Genomic DNA, 20086 nt, shown 5'->3' with positions numbered 1-20086 from the left:
CGCAGTGCACAGGCACGATGTTGAGAAGTGGTACTGAAGGCAGTCGTCTTTATTTTCCCTTTTTGAGTAGGATAAACAAAACAGAATGTGCAACTTCACACAATTGGGCAATTTCACATATCTTACACACTCCATTTGGGTTCCATCTGAGCAGCTCAATCACATCCCAACCCAATTATATACATAGCCCAAAAGAGGAGCTGAAACCAGCGCTGCTATTCTGTTTTTTCTTCTTGTTTTGTTTTCATAAAAAACTCTGGCTTGTTGACACACCTGTACGCCAGCAGCTGGGGAAGAATCCCATACATTATGTTCAATATCAGAAAAAACTCTTTTGCTTCTTCAGGGACTCTGTAGATGTAAGGAGTTCGAGCATGAAGAGAAGCTCCAATATGGGAAAATTGAGCCTGTGGTGTGTATATAACGTATATATTAAAAAAAAGAGGGTAAAGCTGATGTATATTTTGGAAAGACAGTGTAATCTGCATGCAAGTGTGCATCTCCAGTGACATTTGCCAAGCCAACCCTTTTATTCCAGAATTATCCATCATACTTTCACACAGCAATATAAAAATACAGTCTAAACAAAGGTCATGAATGAACCTTGGTGTAAGAGGCATAAGAGGACCTGTCAGCACTACGGGGGGAGGTTTATTTTATGCGTGTGGGAGCACTGATCTTTACATCAGGCCCAGGGTTTCACCCTCAGCATACAGGTGATCATCCACACAGCGGGGCCCGTGGTCCTCCCCCCGGCCAGTGGCCACGATGGTGAGCATCACCGCACACCCCGCACCGCACGGCCCCGGCAAGGGGGGCAGGACCAGCACCCACCTACCCAGGAACCCCAGCAGCCAGACACTCACTCTGAATAAAGTCAGACAATAAAAGCTTGGAAGCTATGATAGTTTCCTTTTTTTTTTCCTTTTTTCTTTTTTTTTTTTTTTTAATCTTAAATGCAGTGTTCCAGATCCCGACCCCAGAACTCCCGATGGTTTCAGAAAACATCTGCAATATTTGGCTCTTGGGCTGGGGATGGCTCTGAGGTATAGGTTAAGTTTACAGTGAAGGTTATAGGCAAAGACATGCTTGCTGGGCTGAAATATATTTTTAGCATAAACAAACATTTAAAGATAGAAGCGTCAGGATAGTCGCTGTCTTTTGTCTCCATCTGTTACCTGCTATTTCAAGACACAGCTCATTCACATTAACTATTGTGTGTCCAATTTTTTTTTTATATTATTATTTAGTTAGTTTGCAGTGGAGGAGATCTGAGAAGATAAACATCAGTTGCATCTTAAGCAGAGCAGGAGAAAGGGGCAGCAGGATTTTAGTAACACAGAGGAGTGGCCAAATCACGTCCCCCGATCTGGAGTAATGCTCAGGAGTTATTTTGGACTCATGAAGTTCTGATCACAGTTAGCAAAGTAGAAAATGGAATTCAGTGCAGGTGCTTTAATACACACCCTCTAGCAAAAGGTTAGGCTGAGACCACACATCACAATGGAAAAGGAAAACAGTTTCCAGGTGATTCTAACCACCTCCATGACTAGGGAGAGCTGATTGAGCAAACCTGAGTCAGGAAACGGGGTAATCAGAGGAAAGAAACACAAACACAGCTGGGCAGAGTGCCACCTACCACCTTTCTGTAACAGCTATGGCACAGCACACAGATGTTCAAGGGCATGCTATCAAGCAGCCTTTTTATATCAGCCTCGTCTTGCAGCCTATTTGTTCTCACCTCTCTTAGGCAGGAGCTGCCTTTGGCACCCAGATGCCCTCACTCAGAGCCCTGCTGCCTCTCCCTGGGAGCCACCCCAGGCAGCCAGAGCACCAGGGCTCAGCAGCAAACACCTCGTGCTCTGTGAGGCAGCAGGCTTCCCAGCAGATAGCCAGCCACCATCAGGCTTGAGGCAGGAGATTTGGGTCTGTCTGACGTTTACCTGGACACCAACAGCCTCCTGGTGGTATTTTGGAGCATCTTCTGAGGTGAGCAAGATGCTAAACTACCTACTTCTCTGTGGAGGATTGCAAGGCCAGCCTGTCTCCAAGAGCAGCCAGCTGTGCATCATAGTAAGTTGATAGTAAATTCTTAATAACTTGATAGTAAGCCTTGTCAGAAAGAGCTGAGGGGCTGCTTCTGGAAGACCCAGAACTCCCACAGCCTCCTAGATGCCTTTGAAGATCTAAGCCTTATGGTGTGGTCTTGCCTCTTGGAAGAGTTGTGGCACATTAGTGAGTTTTAAGCATTATAAAAAGAGAAAGTAGAAATAATTTTGTTTTCTTTGTAGCCCATGAAGATTTGTACTAGCTAGTGATGTACCGTATAATGAAGTTACTCTATATTAGGCTTGTTTTTTAATATAACACATTGCTTTTCCCTTTCATTACCAGGGAGGGTATTTAGGTCTGTTAAAGCCACTTTTTTTTTTAAATTTGATTTGCCTCTGTGGAAATTGTGTTATGTCTTTAATCTCATGTGTTTCCTTTCCATGTCTGTACTCTGCTTCTGCTTTTTTTTTTCTTGTTTTCCCCCTTGGGGCAGGGTGTACCTTTTTAAAGCAGACCTCTCAGTCACCAGTAGCCCAGTCCTGCTCTTCTTTCAAGTACCAGGCAGACTTGCACCAAACCCATAAGTTAAGTAGTAAGGCAAGAGCTGTCAATGACTGCAGACCTGTCCTGCAGTAGTCTGGCACTCACAACCATGAGTCTGTTCTGTCACCTCACCATGATCAGGTTCTCTTAAGGAAAAAGCCATTCCTTGGTGTTTTTTTTTTCTGAACCCTCTCTAAGTGGAGAATTTTGAGGATCAAACCCTAAACCTTGGCTGAGAAATCAAGCAAATGAGATGCTGCAGGTAAAATGCTAAGGTAGCTTTATCTGCTTAACATACAGCCTTCGTTAGTCTCAAAACCTCGGCCAGTCTGCTGGTCAGGCCATCAGCCACTGGGAGCTGCCTGGTCTGGATCTGGCCCTGCTCAACTTGACAACTGCAATCTGCATTTGCCTGCTACTCATTAAGCTTCTTGTCTGTATGAAATTTTGGGGGGTTCAATTGTTTTCTTACAGTATTTTTTTGCCTGTAGTCTAATAATACTTCAAATATTTCTTATCCTGCAGTCAAGAAAGCCCTCCAGCTAGGGACAGAGAAGGGCCTGGAGAAAGGTTAGGTGTCCTCCTTCTTCACTCTGTGCCTTCTCTCTACAAGTAACTAAAATCAGGCAAAGACTGTAACTTGTTTTGGAGGGGTTCAGATCAGGTGTTATGAGTCTAAGAAAAGCCATCAAACAGAGTAGGGAAAGTAATCTATAACCTGTTCCTTGGGTTTAGGTTCTCTTGTAGACAAAAGGAATGACAGAAACTAGCCACCAAAAATTGCAGGATTCAGGAAAACACTTAGAAAAGAAGTAGAGAAAACTTTCTACATCTGAGAGAACAGGGAATTGGGCCATGGAGAGGTGATGAGACAGAATGGTTTTGGATTGCAGGGCTATAGCTCTTGACCCCTTCTCACGTGGCTCACTTGCATAGGGAAATGGTAATTTAATCAAGTTCAGAGCTGATACCAACCCTTTTGTATAATCAAAGCTCCTGGTACTTTAGTTGTGTGACATTTAAGTCTAGCAAGTGTCACAACCTGGGTTTGGACTCTAAATGTTAGTAATGGAATAATTCAAGCTGAGAGCTATATGTATTTCTGAAAAACAGATAATATTTCTTTGTGCAAAAGGGTAGGCACTTTGTTTAGATGCATCAGATAGTATTTTGAGACTTGTTTTTGTGAAAAGTACATACTTCATAATGATAGAAATAATAAATCTCCACATTCCCTATCTATAGGAGCAGTGCTCGTTCCCAGGGAGCAATGCCCACTGTTTCCACCATTAGATACTTAACTTTATTTGAACCTTTCTGCATAATAGGAAGCAAAATGTGTTTCAGTAACTACATATGTTTTAATTACCAATTATTGTTTTAACTTGAGAAAACAGACAAACCTGGAAATGTTTTGTGCCTCAAAATGGCCAAAACCAAGAATAATATAGAAGAAGATAGAGAATAATATAGAACTGTCACACACATTTTTCATCCCAGGTTGTTCACAGTTCATCAAATTAATCAAATCACATTCAGTTGTGTGATGACTGAAGTTAATTTTGCAATGTGTTAAACTAAAAAAAAGAAAGAAAAAAAAAAAAACCAATGCCCCACCCCCCCCCGTTAAACTAAAAAAAAGAAAGAAAAAAAAAACCAATGCCCCACCCCCCCCAAAAAAAACCCACAACATCCCAAATATAAAGAAATGTTTTTTGAATCAGGATAAAATGTGGGGAGTGTGCAGCAACATACAGTTTGGTTAGTGCTTGTCAGCCCATGGCTTTTGCTTGTGCCTTGTACAAGCTTTAAAGAATAAAATGGGAAATTTTGAGTGTTAGCTTTGGGCTACCAGTAGCTTTTTTCCTCTCCCTGTCTTATGTGTAGATCAGAATTATCCTGAAGCCAAGCCACAGGGGACAACAGTGGGGGTTTTATACTTCAGCAAGAAAATGTTGCCTGTGTTAATCATACAGCTAAAAGGTACAAAGTGTCATTTAAAAAAAAAGTAAGTGTTATGGGAAATATTCAAGGGGGGGGAACAAAACAAACCCCAATAAGCCAAAATCACACCAGCCAACCAAAAATCACCTTCAATCTGGAAGGCTGAGCTTTTTGGTGAGTTTGCAAGATTGTGACAGTCAGTATGCTCTGATTGCTAGTTTCCTTTTCCTTGAGCTAAATAATCTTTGAAGAAGCAGTTTCTTTCCTGGTTGTCCAGGGAATTCATGAAACCTGAGTAATCTGTCAGAGAGAGGGTCCTGACACTGGCTTGCTTACTTTAGCTAGCTTGTGCTTTTTTTAGATTAGATTTGGGCCAAACACAGATGTATAATATTCATGATACCTTTTAAGCATTTCAACTTCCTCATTAGTATGCTTGCCAGATTCCATTTTGGTAATCCAAGGTTTGAGAAAAAGTCTCTGTGATAATTGCTCACAAATAGAAAATAAAATGTTTGTCCCCTCATCCTTACTGGGCAGTTACACTGGGTTGTAGTTTGTATCTATGAATGTTACCTCAGGCCTGAGGAAAAAAGTCCTGGTCTGCTGTTATCTAGTCGTGGTACTTGAATTACACTTACTGCTGTGTCCCCGTGTTCTCGTTATTGTTGCAGGATTATGTGTGTATTTTCTGCATTGTCTGGATACTCAGAGTGCATTTCATTTTCTATGTACAGTACAAATCAGTTGTCACTGTCTCAACTGTTTAATAGTCATCTATATGTTGTGAGAAGTCACTAGTTCTTGTTGAATTTCTCTGTTTACATCAGTCTTCTCGTAAGCATCAGCACCATCAAGAAATTAACTACAGTTGTTTATTTAAGAGAATCAGAGCAGAATGAGTTTAAGTATGATCATTGATCTGCTTTTGCCAACACAAGCTCGTCCTACTGTCACTGTGGCTCGTGGCACAGGAGGTTCCCTGTGTTTTATCAGCATCATCTACCGATATTGTCCGTTTTGTGTGACTAGTAGATACTTTTTCCATTTCTACTTCTGAAATTATCTAGTTGACCAACATATATTATGAAAACAATGTCTTGTACTGTTTTGTTGTGTTTGTGCTTTTTTTTTTTTACACTGTTGACTGTCACAGCTTTAAGACAGGCTTCCTTCACGGTCTCAGCTAGAGTGCATGGTGCTTAAGAGGGTTTAAATGAGCCAAATAAAAAGGGTCTGCAGGAGAGAAGCCTACTAAAGCAAAAATTCAGTCATTAGAGACATGCAATAGGTTTGATTCTCCACTCCCTAAGTTATTTACAAGTAGAAAAGTTGATTAGTTACAATGGCATAAAACCTGCATGGGGAGATCAAGCCCTTGGTCCCTTCTTTATTCCATAGGTCTCTGCTTATTTACTTGTAATTCAAGAGTGAACATTTTACAAATAAATACCTGAGCTAGTCCTCCAGCATATATAAGGGTTAAATCGGGCATCCAGGAACAACCAGGCACCAGGAGGCCATACAGAGCAATCACGTGGTATGGCACAGAGTAGAACATGTATGCCAGCATCTGCATTTTAAACAGAAATATTAGTTGCTTTGCAGAGTGAGGGAGATGTATTTAAAAACTAGCCAGCTGCTGACTAAGGAGTTGGGACTACTCAAGCCTACACTCCTGGCAGCAATGATTCCCAGGCCTTTTTGCAGCTGTAACTTCTCTGAGAAAAGAGCTTCACACCTGGATGCTCTTGAGGGGACACAGTTACCTGAAGGCCTCCACTAATGGTGGTGGCTGTTGTCTCTTTGCCCCATCCAAATCCACTTCATCCCAGGATATGTTTTCCTACCCCTTGCTATCTTCATGGCAGTAAGTATGGCTTGACCTAACTCAGTGCCCAACCCAACAAGGGTGTCCACTGCACTTGCGGTTGGGAGCTATGAGACACACTCCAGACACCCCTCTCCCAGGAAGAACAAGTCCAGCAGAGACACTTGGTTTCTGCTTGTTTCCTCACTCCTGAATGCTCTTACTGCTTCAGGGCCTGCCCCCATGCAGCAGCCAGGGTTGCCAAAGAATGGCCACCTTGCAAATACAGCAAAACTAAAGCACCACCTTCCCTCCTCTGCAATACTTGTGTGAATAGGGTTTGTAAAAAGTGTCACATTTCACAGTGTCATGTGTCACTGGTGACAAACATAACATGAGCTAGAGGAATCCAGTCCTACTACACCCCTTTTTGCTCCATTATTCCAGGCTGAAACTCTACTTTGCCCTTCTAAGGAAGGGGAACGATCATGACAAGCATGTGGCTCTGTTCCATGGACTACATTAAAAGAAGCTTTTGTAATTAGGATGCATAACTCTTGGTAACTGGTTACATTCATCACAGTGAAGAGTCGGTACCCTGTAATGGCTGTAGTAGAAAATACAAAATACTGTTAAACTTGCCATGAACAAATATTTCCCTTATCGCTTGTCATCTGTGAAACCCATGGCTTCCTCTTTGCACCAGTTAATGAATCACTTCTTAACACTTCATGTTCCACAGTCAATTCTTTACCTGAAGCTTAGGGTAGGCAGCAGGATCTTTTATATAAGGCTCGTGAAGTTGAATATATAGCCGGCAGAGTTCAGCAGGGCAATCCAGAGCAATCTAAGGAGAATTTTTAAAACTTCCCGTGAACAAAGAATTTGTTCCAAAACGAGCTAACCTGATACCTGTTAGCAGCCCTAAGCATCCACCACCATCCTGCAGCACTGCCACCCCGGAGCTCTGTGCAAACTCTGCTGCAGAGGGTGATCCATTGGATCACCAATTAAAAGGCTGAAATGCAGCCTCCTCTCAGCTCCTGCTCAGGGTGTTTGCGAGGAAATGCTGACAGCCTCCTTCAAGGGTTTTGGCTGGAAAACAATTCAGTGGGCTGGCTATGCTGTAGTAAAAATATAATTGCTGTTAATGTGCTCTGATGAACAGACTTTGATCCCAGCAAATGAACTTTCCAATGGAAAATTGCTCAACAGCGGAAACATCAGGTTAAGCACCCGATTTTAGGATAGCAAGCTATGAATGTAGTCCAAGAAAAGAGTTGCATTAAGGCAGCAGTGGAGAGAAATGCAAAGAGACAGGTCTTACTTAAAGTAAGAATAATAATTTTAAAAAGAGAGTAGCAAAGGAGAGATTATTGGATTTTACATTCCTATAGAAAGAACAAAGCTCCCAATAAACATGGAGAGACCCAGTTGTAAAAGTAGTTTCTTTTCATAGTAGCCCTTAAAACTACTATTCTAAAACACGTTAGCAATCTGTGTCAACAGCTGTCACCGTAAGCGTTTTATGGCAAGGCATCATTAATGCCTAAGTTACAGGACTGATCAGTAACTTTTGCACAACTTAATTTCACGTGTATTTGTTGTGTGACTTTGCAGGGATAATGCAAAGATTTGCAAACACTGGATATTCCTCCATGTTCTTTTCCAACATGGGCATCCAAGAAGCAGATCTGAGTGGAATATAATGAATTATGATGCAGTCCTGAGTAATGTGCTCTAGGCAATCCTGCTTTCGCAGGGGAGTTGGACTAGATGATCTCTAGAGGTCCCTTCCAACTCCAACAATTCTGTGATTCCGTGATTAGCTTTTTCATAAAATCATGTTACTGCATCTTACACAGAGATGCTCAGTTCATCTCTATAAGTAAGGCTAGTGAGCAGTTCCTGTTTAGTAGAGGAACACAAAACCCCAAAAAACCCTCCTCTGAGAAATGAAGTGGGATTGCAGTGAAATCACAGGTAAAACAGCTGATAAACTTGCATCAGTAGTGCTCTGAAGTAGCTTGATCTATAAGAAATAAAGCGGTCTGTGACAAGTTAGGAAAAAAATATATATTTTTGAGAGGCAAGTTCTCGGAGAGAGCAGAAGATGAGAGTAATGTAAGCAGCAGAACTACAAAAGGACAATCTGTGCTAGGTAAATAAAATGTTGTTTTGGGTACTTATCATCACCTCTTGAGTTATTCTAGACAAGATAAGATCTACAAATCAAGCAAGCAGATGGTTGTCTAAGACACCTAAACATTTGAGCTCCGTTCACTGAGTAATATACAACTTCCCTTCTGCTTAAGAGAGAAAATGTTTTAGAGCTGACAAAGGACTAGATTTATCTACTACTGGATTGATCTACTTGAAGCATTTTCAGTACTGATTAATTCCCTCAGAAATTTTAATTCAATCAACTATGCTTGAAAAGCAAATATTTGAAAAAACAAACAAACAAAAAAAGACCACCCCAGCTCTTTGTAAGTAGAAACAATGTGTGTTGTTCAGGTAACGTGGCTAAATATTTTTTTTTAGGTCGAAATGTTTTCCTCTATCTCACGCAGTGTAAATTAACTTGGTTTCCTATATAATTTTAACTATGCATCTTGGGTTAGAAACACATGAATATGGATTTGATTTAGTTGATTTGTCTCCATGTTCTTGGCCATAAATGTAACACCAGACCAGTTTTTGGTCATATTGATCTGCACTGGGGATGCTATTTACTCTTGGGATTGTGCACCTCTTGAAAACCGTACTTTACCTAGGGCAAAATGGGAAAGCAGAGCACCACTAATTATCATAAATAATCAATTAGTCCTTTTAATATCTAAGGCCTATGCAACCCTAAGAGTCACAGGATTTCCCTTGACCAAAATGTACACACTTTTTCACACAGACAAAATGATTTCAAATTGCAAAGGTTTTACTGAAAATCAGAGGCCAGAATAGTAAAATATCTTCAACTTACCATGCCCCTAAATATGCAAAACCCCGTTGCTAGGATGAGGTATGCAGCTAACAGCAAATCTATTGGTCGCCTTAAGAGTCCTTTCTTCTGGACTTCCTGAACCACCTGCAACAGAGCCAGTGTTTAGTGAGTACATCCCATGTGTGCATGTATTTAGCTCCAGATCAGTCACTACAAGAACAGTGAAACATGATGATAGATGCAGTTAGTTCTTGGTTATATCACCCTATTTATTCACTGATGGATTTCCACATCTAAAAAGGTGACTTCAGACTGCATAGACTGCAGTGAAGAAAATTAATCTGAAAAAACTTTAGAAAAGGATGGATACAACTAAAGCCATTTCAATACACATTAGTTTACTTTCAAAGTAACCTCTATCAAATTAACACTAATTCTGCAACCACGTAAGGTTTTAAAGCAGCATAACTAACTTCTTCAAAGTTGCATCTTTTGTTAATTGGACTTAATTCATTCTCCTGAATCTCCCCGTGTAGAAAAGCTTTGGAAACATAGGCTGGTTTCAAGCATTTGAAGTTTAATCTAATGCATTTTGTAAAAGGACTGTTTGGAGGGAGAGCAAAATGAGGGTCTATCTCATTACTGACAGTGTATGCTGGTTTTCAGCAGCCTGTGACACTATTGAAATTAATGGAATATCACTGGCATAAAATAAAAGCTTTTCTGTGTCAGTTGAGTTCTCTGCTGAGTTCAGTGAGTAAATAATAAATCTTAATATGTAATGAAGAAATAGAGAATGAAATGTGTGTGTGTGCATATGGAGCACGTGGAAAAGCCTCCTTTCATTGGGTTATTGCTGTGGATTCCTCTGACAGGCCCTGCAGCAGTTCTTGGTGTCCTCATCTCATCTATTTTGTACCCCCTGTGCTCAGCTTCAGGACAGGAATCCCTCTGGGCACCCCATGAGCAGATGTGTGGTGTTCACAGTCTACAGTAGCAAAGGCTGTGTAGATACCAAACATGGAAGATGGCTTGAAGGAACTAAAGTCATCTCTCTGCCTACATGGTAAAATTTACAAGACCCATGGAAATAATCTGGGGTACACTTTCAGCACTGGGCAGTCACAGGCAAAAGTATAAGCACATCAGAGTATCTCTCTGTAGTTCAGAAGGAAAACTTCCCCATTGATATGTGTTACTCATTTCCTCTTCCTTTTTATTAGCTGTGTGTTGGCACGCAGGCAGCAAAAGAAAAACCTGATTTCCTTCCTGTTATACATTTGTGGAATTGTCTCCAAAACACAAAACAATAATTAGGATGTAGAGGCATGGTTAAAAGCACTCAGGATCAAGATACTCACAATGAAGTTATTGAAACAAGAGAACTGATCTTGAGAGCACAATTCCTGAGTGAGAGATGCAAGATCTGAATTGTAGCTTAACAAAAATAAGGCTATTTTAAAGACATAGGCAACCCCTTTCATAAAACTATTTATTTTTTTCTTTTAAAGGATCTTTTCCAGAAAAAAAAGGTGATACCTTTGTTTTTCAAACACAAATAACAGGTCTGTTCCAGCAGTATGGTATCACTTCACAGTATTTCAAGTACTAATGTAGAAATGCTTACAATATCACCTGCAAAGAATGTCTATATTCTAATATTTATTCCTGTGAAAGACAAAGGCTGCCTGTAGTTGCTGAGTTGCAAGTCATTTGCAGATGCAGACTGCCTAAGGATAGCAGAAAGTTTGAGGGCTCATACATTTTCTTTCCACTTTTGCCTAAATATGAAGCTTATGTGTGTATATATATATCACTTCTCCTTTCAAAAGGCATATTAAATCCATGTGTGTATTTACTGTGATCACAAAGCTAAAATAGAATTTTGTACTTAGAGGTTTTGGAGACAAAGCCCATATTAGTGGAAGCAACCTTTGGTGCAGTACAAGTTTGTGAAATCACCAAAATACAGAAAACTTGCACCTTTTTTCCTCTATGTAGCACTCATGCAAACAAAATGAAAATGCAAAGCTTAAAAAAAAAAAGCAGAAGCAAGAATTTGAAACACAGTATGTACTTTGCTGACAGACCTCAGCTATAACTTCTGAGTGGCTCCTTACATGATTAGTTTTGAGGAATCAAAATAATCTTGTGTGCTGTCCATAGAAGCCAATTCCTTCAGAATTCACATGCAAATCTGAATTTATGTATTCTGTTAATGAATTTTAAATTACATTAATTTTTTCTGAGCTGTTATACTTGTAGATAAAGGTGCTGGGCTTTGTAAACACTGCAGCACAGCTTGCTTTGATTCGAAATGAGGGCATAACACCATTCCTCTCCCATGCACCCACCTCTGTGAGGACCTCTTCTCTGTCCCCACAGTGATTATTTTTTTTAGTGATTTATAATAATATTATAGCAATGAATACCTTGGCGAAAACAACATACCTGGCTTGTGTTGCTTTCATGTAAGTATTTTTCTATATACTTGCACTATCATGTTTAAAAGCATTATCACATTTTCTTCCTAAATCTTTTAATATCAACTCTGAATAATAACTAAAAGTTCAATTTGATCTATTGAAATCATCAAAATGATCCACTGAAAGAAAACTAAACATTTTCAGGACTTACAGTGATTAGCTAACTGAATAGTGGCATTACACTATTATTTCCTTGAAACTATGCTTAATTTAGGACTGAATTGTATAAAAAATAAGAAAAATTCATGAGTAGTCAAGATTTAAAGGTGTTTTAAGGTATGCAGTTATTGAACCTAGGTATTTATGCTCTGATATGGAGCATAAATTAGATGTGAAGATAAAATATGATTTCTAAAAAAATAAGTGACTTAAGAAGGCTTAGAGGTTCCAGTGAAAGCCATCAAGACTTATTCTATGACTTCGAGCAAAGAAGTTTAGGTTTACAAAAAAGGGTTCACAAAGAAGTACGATGTTAAATTTTCAGACAACCAGCTTATTATGCGCTTTCTTTTTGAAATAGAATTTAAAAACTAAATTTCTCTGCAATATGTACCAAAGCAAAATCTCAAACCTAGGTAAGCAGCTTAACTCCTGATAAGCATAGGAGACCTGGCTGTTTTTCAGCAAATAAGCAGTCCATCATGTATTTTCTAGAATAGCAATTTCTGTGGCATTCTCAGTACTAGGAAGACAAACTGAAACCTTCATCCTTCCTCCATGTGAAGGATGTTGTCACTAATACATATGGCAAAAAATCGCCATCCCTACCTTTAACGACACTTAACTTCTCTACCCAGATATAAGAATGTGTTTCTGGACAGAATTAGTGATGCTTTACATCAACCAGCTCAAATTGCTTTGGGATGGGACATGTTGTTTCCTATAGACCTATACAGGAGGGCAGAAGAGGGTTTGGGCACCTAAGTCTCCCCCAGTTTGCTTTTCATAGGGATTTACCCTAAAAGCGGTGATTCTATAGTGGTTTTTCAAACTTCAGGAGATATAACATCTGTCTATACCCCTCTTTCCTACTGAAGAATCATGGATGCATGGCTGAAATTTACCTTTCATACATTTCTGGGGAAAATCTGTCAGTGCATCATCTGCTGTTGCTCTGTGCCATAGGCTACGCCACGTGCACGCTGCCTGTCTGTGTCTCTGCTTTCAGCCACAGAATGAACCTGACTGAGCGCAGGAGCTCTTGTGATGCACAAATATTAATTGATTATAGTACCTAAAACTGACATGGTGTGCTGTGGCAATAAACTGGCTTGTTTATAGCAACAAAGCGTTAAAGATCTGTTCTGTGCTTTGTTCTGCAAGGATTTTTTTTTTTCCTTTTTTTTTTTATAAAAGAGTACATAAACTATTATTACATGATTTTATTGCTCAGTTAATCTTATTGCAGCCCAACTATTAAATTCCAAGGCAAAGGTCTGAGTTATGAGTTAACATTATTTTTACAGATTTTTTAAATAAGAGGTGTGTAAATAATTATCATATCAATTAATGTACAATGTCTTACCTGTAAAACCTAATATTGCAGAATGCACATATAAAAAATAATTAAATTACATGAAATCTGTAAGTCATCTGCAGAAGAACGCGTTCTTGCAGAGCTTCTATAAGGATTTTGTGGCGCTTTATGAAGCTTGTACATGTCAATATTTTCACCAGCTAAGAAACTAAAACAGTCAGAAACTGAATAGATAGAGGGTGGTAAAGCAATTACACCTAGAAATGGGTTATTTACTCTAAACATGAGATTCTTTTGCTTTTTCTTTATCCAACCATAATGAAATGGTCCTGCAGTATAGATATTTTTACAGTGTCTACACAGCCCGGCAGCAATTGTCATAACAGTGAACAGTTACAGTACATTCCATGCTCACCCAGGGACCTATAAAACTCAGCAGAAACAGCAAGCGTATTTCAGTTTTCCTAACAGTAGCCAACACTGAAATACAATAATATTACCTTGACTGGAGTGTCGTGAGTCACCGAAGGTTGGTTATAAATTCGGAACCCAGCCCATATGGGAAGGCAAATATATGGTACACTCAAGAAAAAAGCAGGACACACTTTTGTTCCGTATTTGCCTGTTAAAAAAATAATTATAAGATGTAAGAGAATTTGTAAGCTGTGTTATGGAAGAGTTAAAAAGTTTCCTATTTAATATCAAACCTGAAGCAACTATGGTAACATAAACATGTAACATTAGAAATTGCTGTTAAAGCAACACACAAATCTTGTTGAAAATCATCTGCTCAATAATGGTGGGGTCACAGGTAACAGAGTGTATTGGACAGGAATAGGTAGGTATTTTTAGGGGACAGGAAACCACCTCTGTCACTCTGCACTAGGTAAGCCAAGGAGATGGGATGGCTTTGAAGTATCTTTATGGAACCTGCTTCAAACAGATATCATTCTTTAAAAAGTGGAAAAAAGGAATGTATCCATTTTCAAAGATCTGATATCTCATTTGTTTTCCAAAGTCCCAATGTTTCCTACAGGCCTGTATTAATATCTGAGGAAAAAATCCTCAGCCCAGGTAAATCAATAAATACTGTCTTTTACACTGGCAACTCTCTACATCAGAAAGGAAGGCAGAAGTCATACTCTTGACAACAAGTTTCTTGGCCTTCCCTAGAGGAAAGAGGAAGAGAGATCGTCACATTAAATCTGCTGTTTTCTCTGTAGTGCGTGTGTATCTACAGAGGAGGGAGCTGGACTGGCCCTAGGCTGTACCGTTAGTATTTCTCCTCTGTCATAAAAAGTGGGTCTATAGTAATTAGCCTAATGCTGAATTTAGAAAATGTTTCATAGGAAAAAGTCATATAAATTACATCCTTACCCACAATGTTTCCAGGCATAAAGACAATGATGCTCATGATAATGGAACCTAGCCAATAGAGGCCAATGGTTCTATAGCTTTGTCTGTTTAAAAAAGAAAAAAAGATGTAATTGTTGCACCATCCCTAAACATCTACTACTCCAAATCACCCTCAAATATTATACTAATTACCATAATTGTATCTTAGTAGGTAAAGGTTTTAAAATCTGTACCACAAGTCAACAGTGGATTCTTGCCCCTGGAAGGGAGATATGGAGAAATCCTACGTTCATGTGTAAGAAGGTTATCACATGAACAGTACAGGATTTGTGCATACTCAATCATTTGCTGTTACGTTTCACTCATCTGAAAGCTGACTGCATGGTTTTGCACATCACAAGTTGTACAAGACTATAAAGAATTAACAATTAATGAATAATTAATTTTATTCTGTTCATGCTTCTCTTACCAGCAGGTAGATTAGCTTCTGGAATTTAAGAGCTTTTTTTCTCAAACTCTTTGTTCAACAGCAAGAAAAATAAGAATCTCTAGAAATAACTATTTTCTCTAAAATGGCATGATACTCTCTAATGTAGATGAGAGATCACCATCATGTTTAGCAATCCATTATTCCTATCATAAATATGTTATTTGGAAAAAAATGCTTTTTCACACATGGTTTTAACATGCATCATCTATAAGATTTCCTTTTAACTAACACAAAGTATTCAGAAGGGCTACACTCTCTGCTGCAGAGTGAGGGTACAGTTCCTCAAAGTAGTGAAATGTTCGTAGCTTTGCTTTGGCCTAAGACATGAAACAGTCCTGAAAGAAAATCTAAATACTGCATAGAAAAGAAGGCCCTTTGTAGATTATATGGTAATGCAAGCAGAGCAAACAGCACACAAATCAAAATGACTTACTCCCATGCAATAGCTGCCACCATCAGCAGATACATCAGGTAATGCACGGAGCCATCCCAGTAGCAGATGACATGGCCATAGGCAGTGTTCAGGTATGGTTCACCCTAGGGAACATTTATTTTCAAAAAGATACAGTGATTAGAGGAAGAATAACATAATTAATAAAGAACAGCAGGAAACAATTTCAGAAAAGTAACCAATGTTCTTTCAATCCAGAGGTACAGTTTTTGACTAACAATGCACGTTTCCTAGCACAAACCTGATTTAGGTAAGATCAGGTATAATTGAATCAGTTCTTAGTTGCAAAATAGGGCGCAAGATGGAAGCGGAAACTCCTATGTATGAGTATCAGTGTTGTCCTGTCCTCCTGTGGAAATACTACTTTTCCATATTTCAGTGATAAAAGCTACAAAATAAAGATACATCTAGCATAGAACAAATAAAGATATATTTAGCAACCTAGATCTACCACAATATTGGATATATTGATGACAACATATAACCTTGTAAGATCCAACTCATTTCATGCTGAAGTTCATGGAATCTTTTCAATGACTTCAGTGACTTTCATATCAAGCTCTTACTGAGCTATTTTTGGTGGATGTTGATATTCAGCAGCCAAGAGATTCTGCTGACTAGGTATCTGGCATCATAATTTTTAAACTCCACTTTAATTCCTTTTAGTAAAGTGATTAGGCAAAAATAACAGAGCAATTTTGTTTCCTTCTTGGTAACGTGTTTAGGTATTGCAGTACTCATCCACTCCTGAGGGCTATCTATGGCTTTCTGCAAACGTCTACCATTTATTCAATTTCACAGAAGTTAATACAGAACAGTATTACTTAAACTAATTGAAATAACATTGCAGCTTGAACGGTGTGCTGTTTTTTCCCAAGTCAGTGATGTCAAGTCACTGTTTTTGCCCATAGGTTTTGCCCATAACAATAATGAAACAGGGCAATGGCAAAATTCAAGAAAACCCTTTTGAATGTGTGAGCAGCTATTTTTCTGGGACAAATACTATACCAAGTTTTTTACAGTAAAGATCCTGTTTACATTTGTAAGCTAAACAATTGTTTACCTCTCTCAAGTAATGAGTCATGAATCCATCAATAATTCCATCCTGTTCCAGTCCAATTATTAGATTCACTACACTGGTAAAGGCAAATACAGCATAAACTGTAATAAGATAAAGGGGAAAAAATTAATAAAGATTTTTAATTGCACAGTTGCTTCACAGTCCAATAAATTTAGTCAGACAAAGAACTATTGAAATAGATGCACCTACTTTGAGGTCACTGATACTTAACATACAATACGACTTTCCCACATGGCTTAGTATTTTTTAATTAGTAGTTAGTTAACACAGTTCTTAGGGAGCTTTTCTTAGGGATGTGAAATTTGGTAGAGCTGTAGGCACAGCCTCCATGGAAAGTCAGTATCTGCAGAAAGGCCTATGCAGCCTTTCAGAATTCTTGGTCATGTGGAATAGACAACCTTGACTGTAGTCATCTCTTGGAAAGGAGTAGGGACTGTGACATGCCATTTTTGGAGGTGAGCAAGGCAAACGGCATTAGCCACAGCAGTCCATAGCAGACCCATCTGGCAAGTTCACAAGTCACCCCTTGGAAACAGGAAATTTTTTGTGTAAGGATTAGGTTATTTATTTCCTTTGACTTCAGCATAAACAAATGAGTACACTCAGGATGAGATGGGAGGTCTCCTGTGGTACCCAACTCCTGCTACAAGGAGGATCTTAACGGAGCAGGTATGACAGTATTTCAAATATGTTCACAGCCCAACCCAAGTGTTACTCTTTTCAAATAGGAGGTCTGGCTTGTCCCTAAGCTGGATCTCCTACTTGAATAAAAAGGTTCAAAAGAAACATTATTTCTCCTGTTTTTTCCTCAGTCAGTCTTTCTTTCTTGGCTCCTTAGCACCTTAGCAGACTGCAGCATGAAGCCATGCCTTAAATGTTCAATCTGAAATAACCGTCATATACTATCATTTATATAAATTAACACTTTCTGAATTTAGCTTCATTGTTACCAAGACATACCATAAAACAGCGGGTCTTTCGGTGGTTTTCTTTTGACAACAACACGAGCCAACAGAGCAATAAAAACCAGAACCAGCAATCCAACTGCAACGAGTACCCAGGAACTGTAACAGTATTAAAGAAAAAGAATTTAAAAGAAAGAGATGGAATTTTGCTTCTTCAGCTTTTCTTCTCAGCTATCCTCAAATGCACATACTCTTAAAGTAACTTTCAATACTTTAAAAGGCTGTTTATTAAGTCCATCGCATAGTCTGCCACAGTACTCATTTTATAGTTTTGCAGAATTTATGGGCCTGTCTTTTCACATGTGATCATCTAAAAAAAGAAAATACGAAAATAGCTAGATAAACAACATAACCAGGAGTCTAGATTTCTCTGGCTAACGTCAGTTTTCATGCTGGTATCTGCAAAAAAACAAAAAAAAATATGATGGAAAACTTAAAGGTCAACGAGAAAAGGATCATTAGGGTCATCTAGTCTAACCTTAGCAATAAATTATCTACTCAGGAAATTACATATTTGCAAATAGAACACATCAGTTCCATGGAACAGGAGCAGCAGTGTGGAATGCCTATGATAAAGCAGGATCACCTGTGGGGGGTTCGGTAATCAATACACATGGGCTCGGCAGAAAAGACCTTTTCTTGGAAGACAAGGGCTATAGTGATAGTGCATGTAAAGTGGTGGTGGAGGAAAGCACAAAAATCTTCAGCACAAAGCAAACTTGTCTCCTTCCCCAAGAAAACATGAGTTAAGAAATCCCATTTGAAATTGGTTTATAGTTCCAAGTGCGTAATTTGTATTTAGTTCTCTTTAAGACAGACTCTCCTTCTCAGTCTTCACTTTTGTGCCTGTGTACGGGGGAAAAAAGGAGGGGAAAGTAAGGGAAAGTCCAGAAGCATAAGCTAAAAATAATTGGCATATGATTTTATACATGGTACCACTCTGCACGTCAAGAAAACATTGTGTACAAACAAATAATACTGACTATGGCGATTTCAGCCTTACTGAAACTTGACTTAAAATTACTGTAAAAAAATGGCAAGATCAAATATTTCAGAATATATACACACATACTTCCTGGGTCAGGATGAGCAGTACTAGCTTGTTGATTTATTTTATGGTTTGAATCTTCTGCTTGCCTGTTTTCCCAGTGATGAATTTCTTCATGCCATTACAGCTGTTAATATTGCAGTGACTTTTCACTGCAGTCTATCAATTTGAAATAAATATTGGCAATGAATCAAGTAACTCAGCATGTGTTATTCGGCGTTTCTCTTCCAGTGAGAAACAAAAAATTAAGTTATCGGCCAGAAAGAGGAAAATGAGGAAGGAACAGATGTAGCAAAGCCTTAAAAACATGCAGCAAATATTTGTGCAGTAAAGTTGCAAAACACCCCAGGCTGTGAGATCACAAAATACCACACGGACCTTTAAGCACATTGGTTTTTCCATGAGGAAAGACTTTTCTAAGACCTGCGGTTTATCCTGGGATCCTACCAATTTTTTTTTGACAGAGCGAGGGCATATGGACATTTTCAGCTAAAACTCGCACGTCTCACGGAGCGCCCGAAGCGTGCGGAGCTCTCTGAGGCTGGGCAGTTCTTCCACTCGTTTTTAAGCAGAATTTGGATTTTGTTTCTGAAACGCCGTGACCGGGGAGCCGGGGGGGTGGCCGCAGAGCCCGGGGAAGCCCCCGCCGCCCGGGGGTTGGAGCACGGTGCGGGGTCAGGCGATTCCCCCCCGGGGCCGCTTCGTCTTTTCGGCGCTACCGGCGGCCGGGACGCGCTTCAGGTGATGCGGAACCGGCAGTTTCGAGGGTGCTGTGGCGAGCGGCCAGGCTGGGCTCCCGAGCCCCGGTTGCATCCCGGCACGGGGGAGGCGGGCAGGACCCGGGACCGGGTCTCCCGCCCTAGCCCGGCTGCCCGCGGCGGGGACCGACCCGCTGCCCCTCTCTCCGCCGGCTGTGCTGTCCTGTCCTGTCCTGTCCCGTCCCGTCCCGTCCCGCCGCCGCTGCGCTCTCCCTGCGCCGCCGCTAAAAATACCCGCCGGTCTCCCCCGGCCGCCCGCACCTCGCTCGCCCCCGCCGCCCGCGGTGCGGGAGCCGCCCGGCCTCGCCCGCCTCACCTGCCGCTGGCCGCCAGGCAGTTGAAGAGGTAGGTGACGGGGATGGCGGTGAGGGAGAGGACGAAGACGCCGGTGGCCGCCGAGGCGCTCATCCCCGCGGCGGGAGGCGGCAGCCGCCCTCTGCGCCCCCGGGCCAGCGCCGCGCCTTGCCCGAGGCGCCGCCTCGCCTCAGCCCTTCACGCCCCGCCGAGGGGCGTCCACCCGCCCGCCGGGCTCGGCCCGCCGCCCGCCCCGTGGCGGGGAAGGGTAAATCCGCCTCGGAAACCGGAGAGGAGGGCCGCCGGGCTCCCCGCCTGCCCCGGGGGTCGGGGACTGCCCGAGCGGTGCTGCGGCGGCGGGAGGGAAGGGGGGGGGCTCCTCCGGTAACC

General features: G+C 40.6%; 1 protein-coding gene across 1 annotated transcript; it reads right to left on the bottom strand.

The window, feature by feature from the left end:
* Positions 1-28: 28 nt before the first annotated feature.
* Positions 29-19886, bottom strand: TM6SF1 (transmembrane 6 superfamily member 1). Its single transcript, XM_014944553.1, has 10 exons — positions 19719-19886; positions 17592-17695; positions 16614-16711; positions 15533-15636; positions 14631-14713; positions 13754-13875; positions 9330-9434; positions 7104-7196; positions 5993-6112; positions 29-407 (listed from the first exon to the last, which is right to left on the bottom strand). The coding sequence occupies exons 1-10, from the start codon at positions 19808-19810 to the stop codon at positions 216-218; spliced, it is 1113 nt and encodes a 370-aa protein (XP_014800039.1). The 5' UTR covers positions 19811-19886; the 3' UTR covers positions 29-215.
* Positions 19887-20086: the final 200 nt, after the last annotated feature.

This window comes from Calidris pugnax, unplaced genomic scaffold (genome assembly GCF_001431845.1).
Source record: "Calidris pugnax isolate Ruff unplaced genomic scaffold, ASM143184v1 scaffold70, whole genome shotgun sequence".
Classification (NCBI taxonomy): Eukaryota; Metazoa; Chordata; class Aves; order Charadriiformes; family Scolopacidae; genus Calidris; species Calidris pugnax.
The sequence above is the reverse complement of the archived record's forward strand: the minus strand, read 5'-3'. Positions and strand labels throughout refer to the sequence as shown.

Bases quoted from the DNA above. Each gene is read 5' to 3' on its own strand.
- TM6SF1 (XM_014944553.1), bottom strand. From the start codon at position 19,810: ATGAGCGCCTCGGCGGCCACCGGCGTCTTCGTCCTCTCCCTCACCGCC. The intron at 14,714-15,532 runs GTAAGTCATTTT...TTTTTTAAACAG, and splicing joins GTGGCAGCTATTGCATGGGA to ACAAAGCTATAGAACCATTG. The intron at 408-5,992 runs GTATTTATTTGT...TACACACCACAG, and splicing joins ATGCTGGAGGACTAGCTCAG to GCTCAATTTTCCCATATTGG.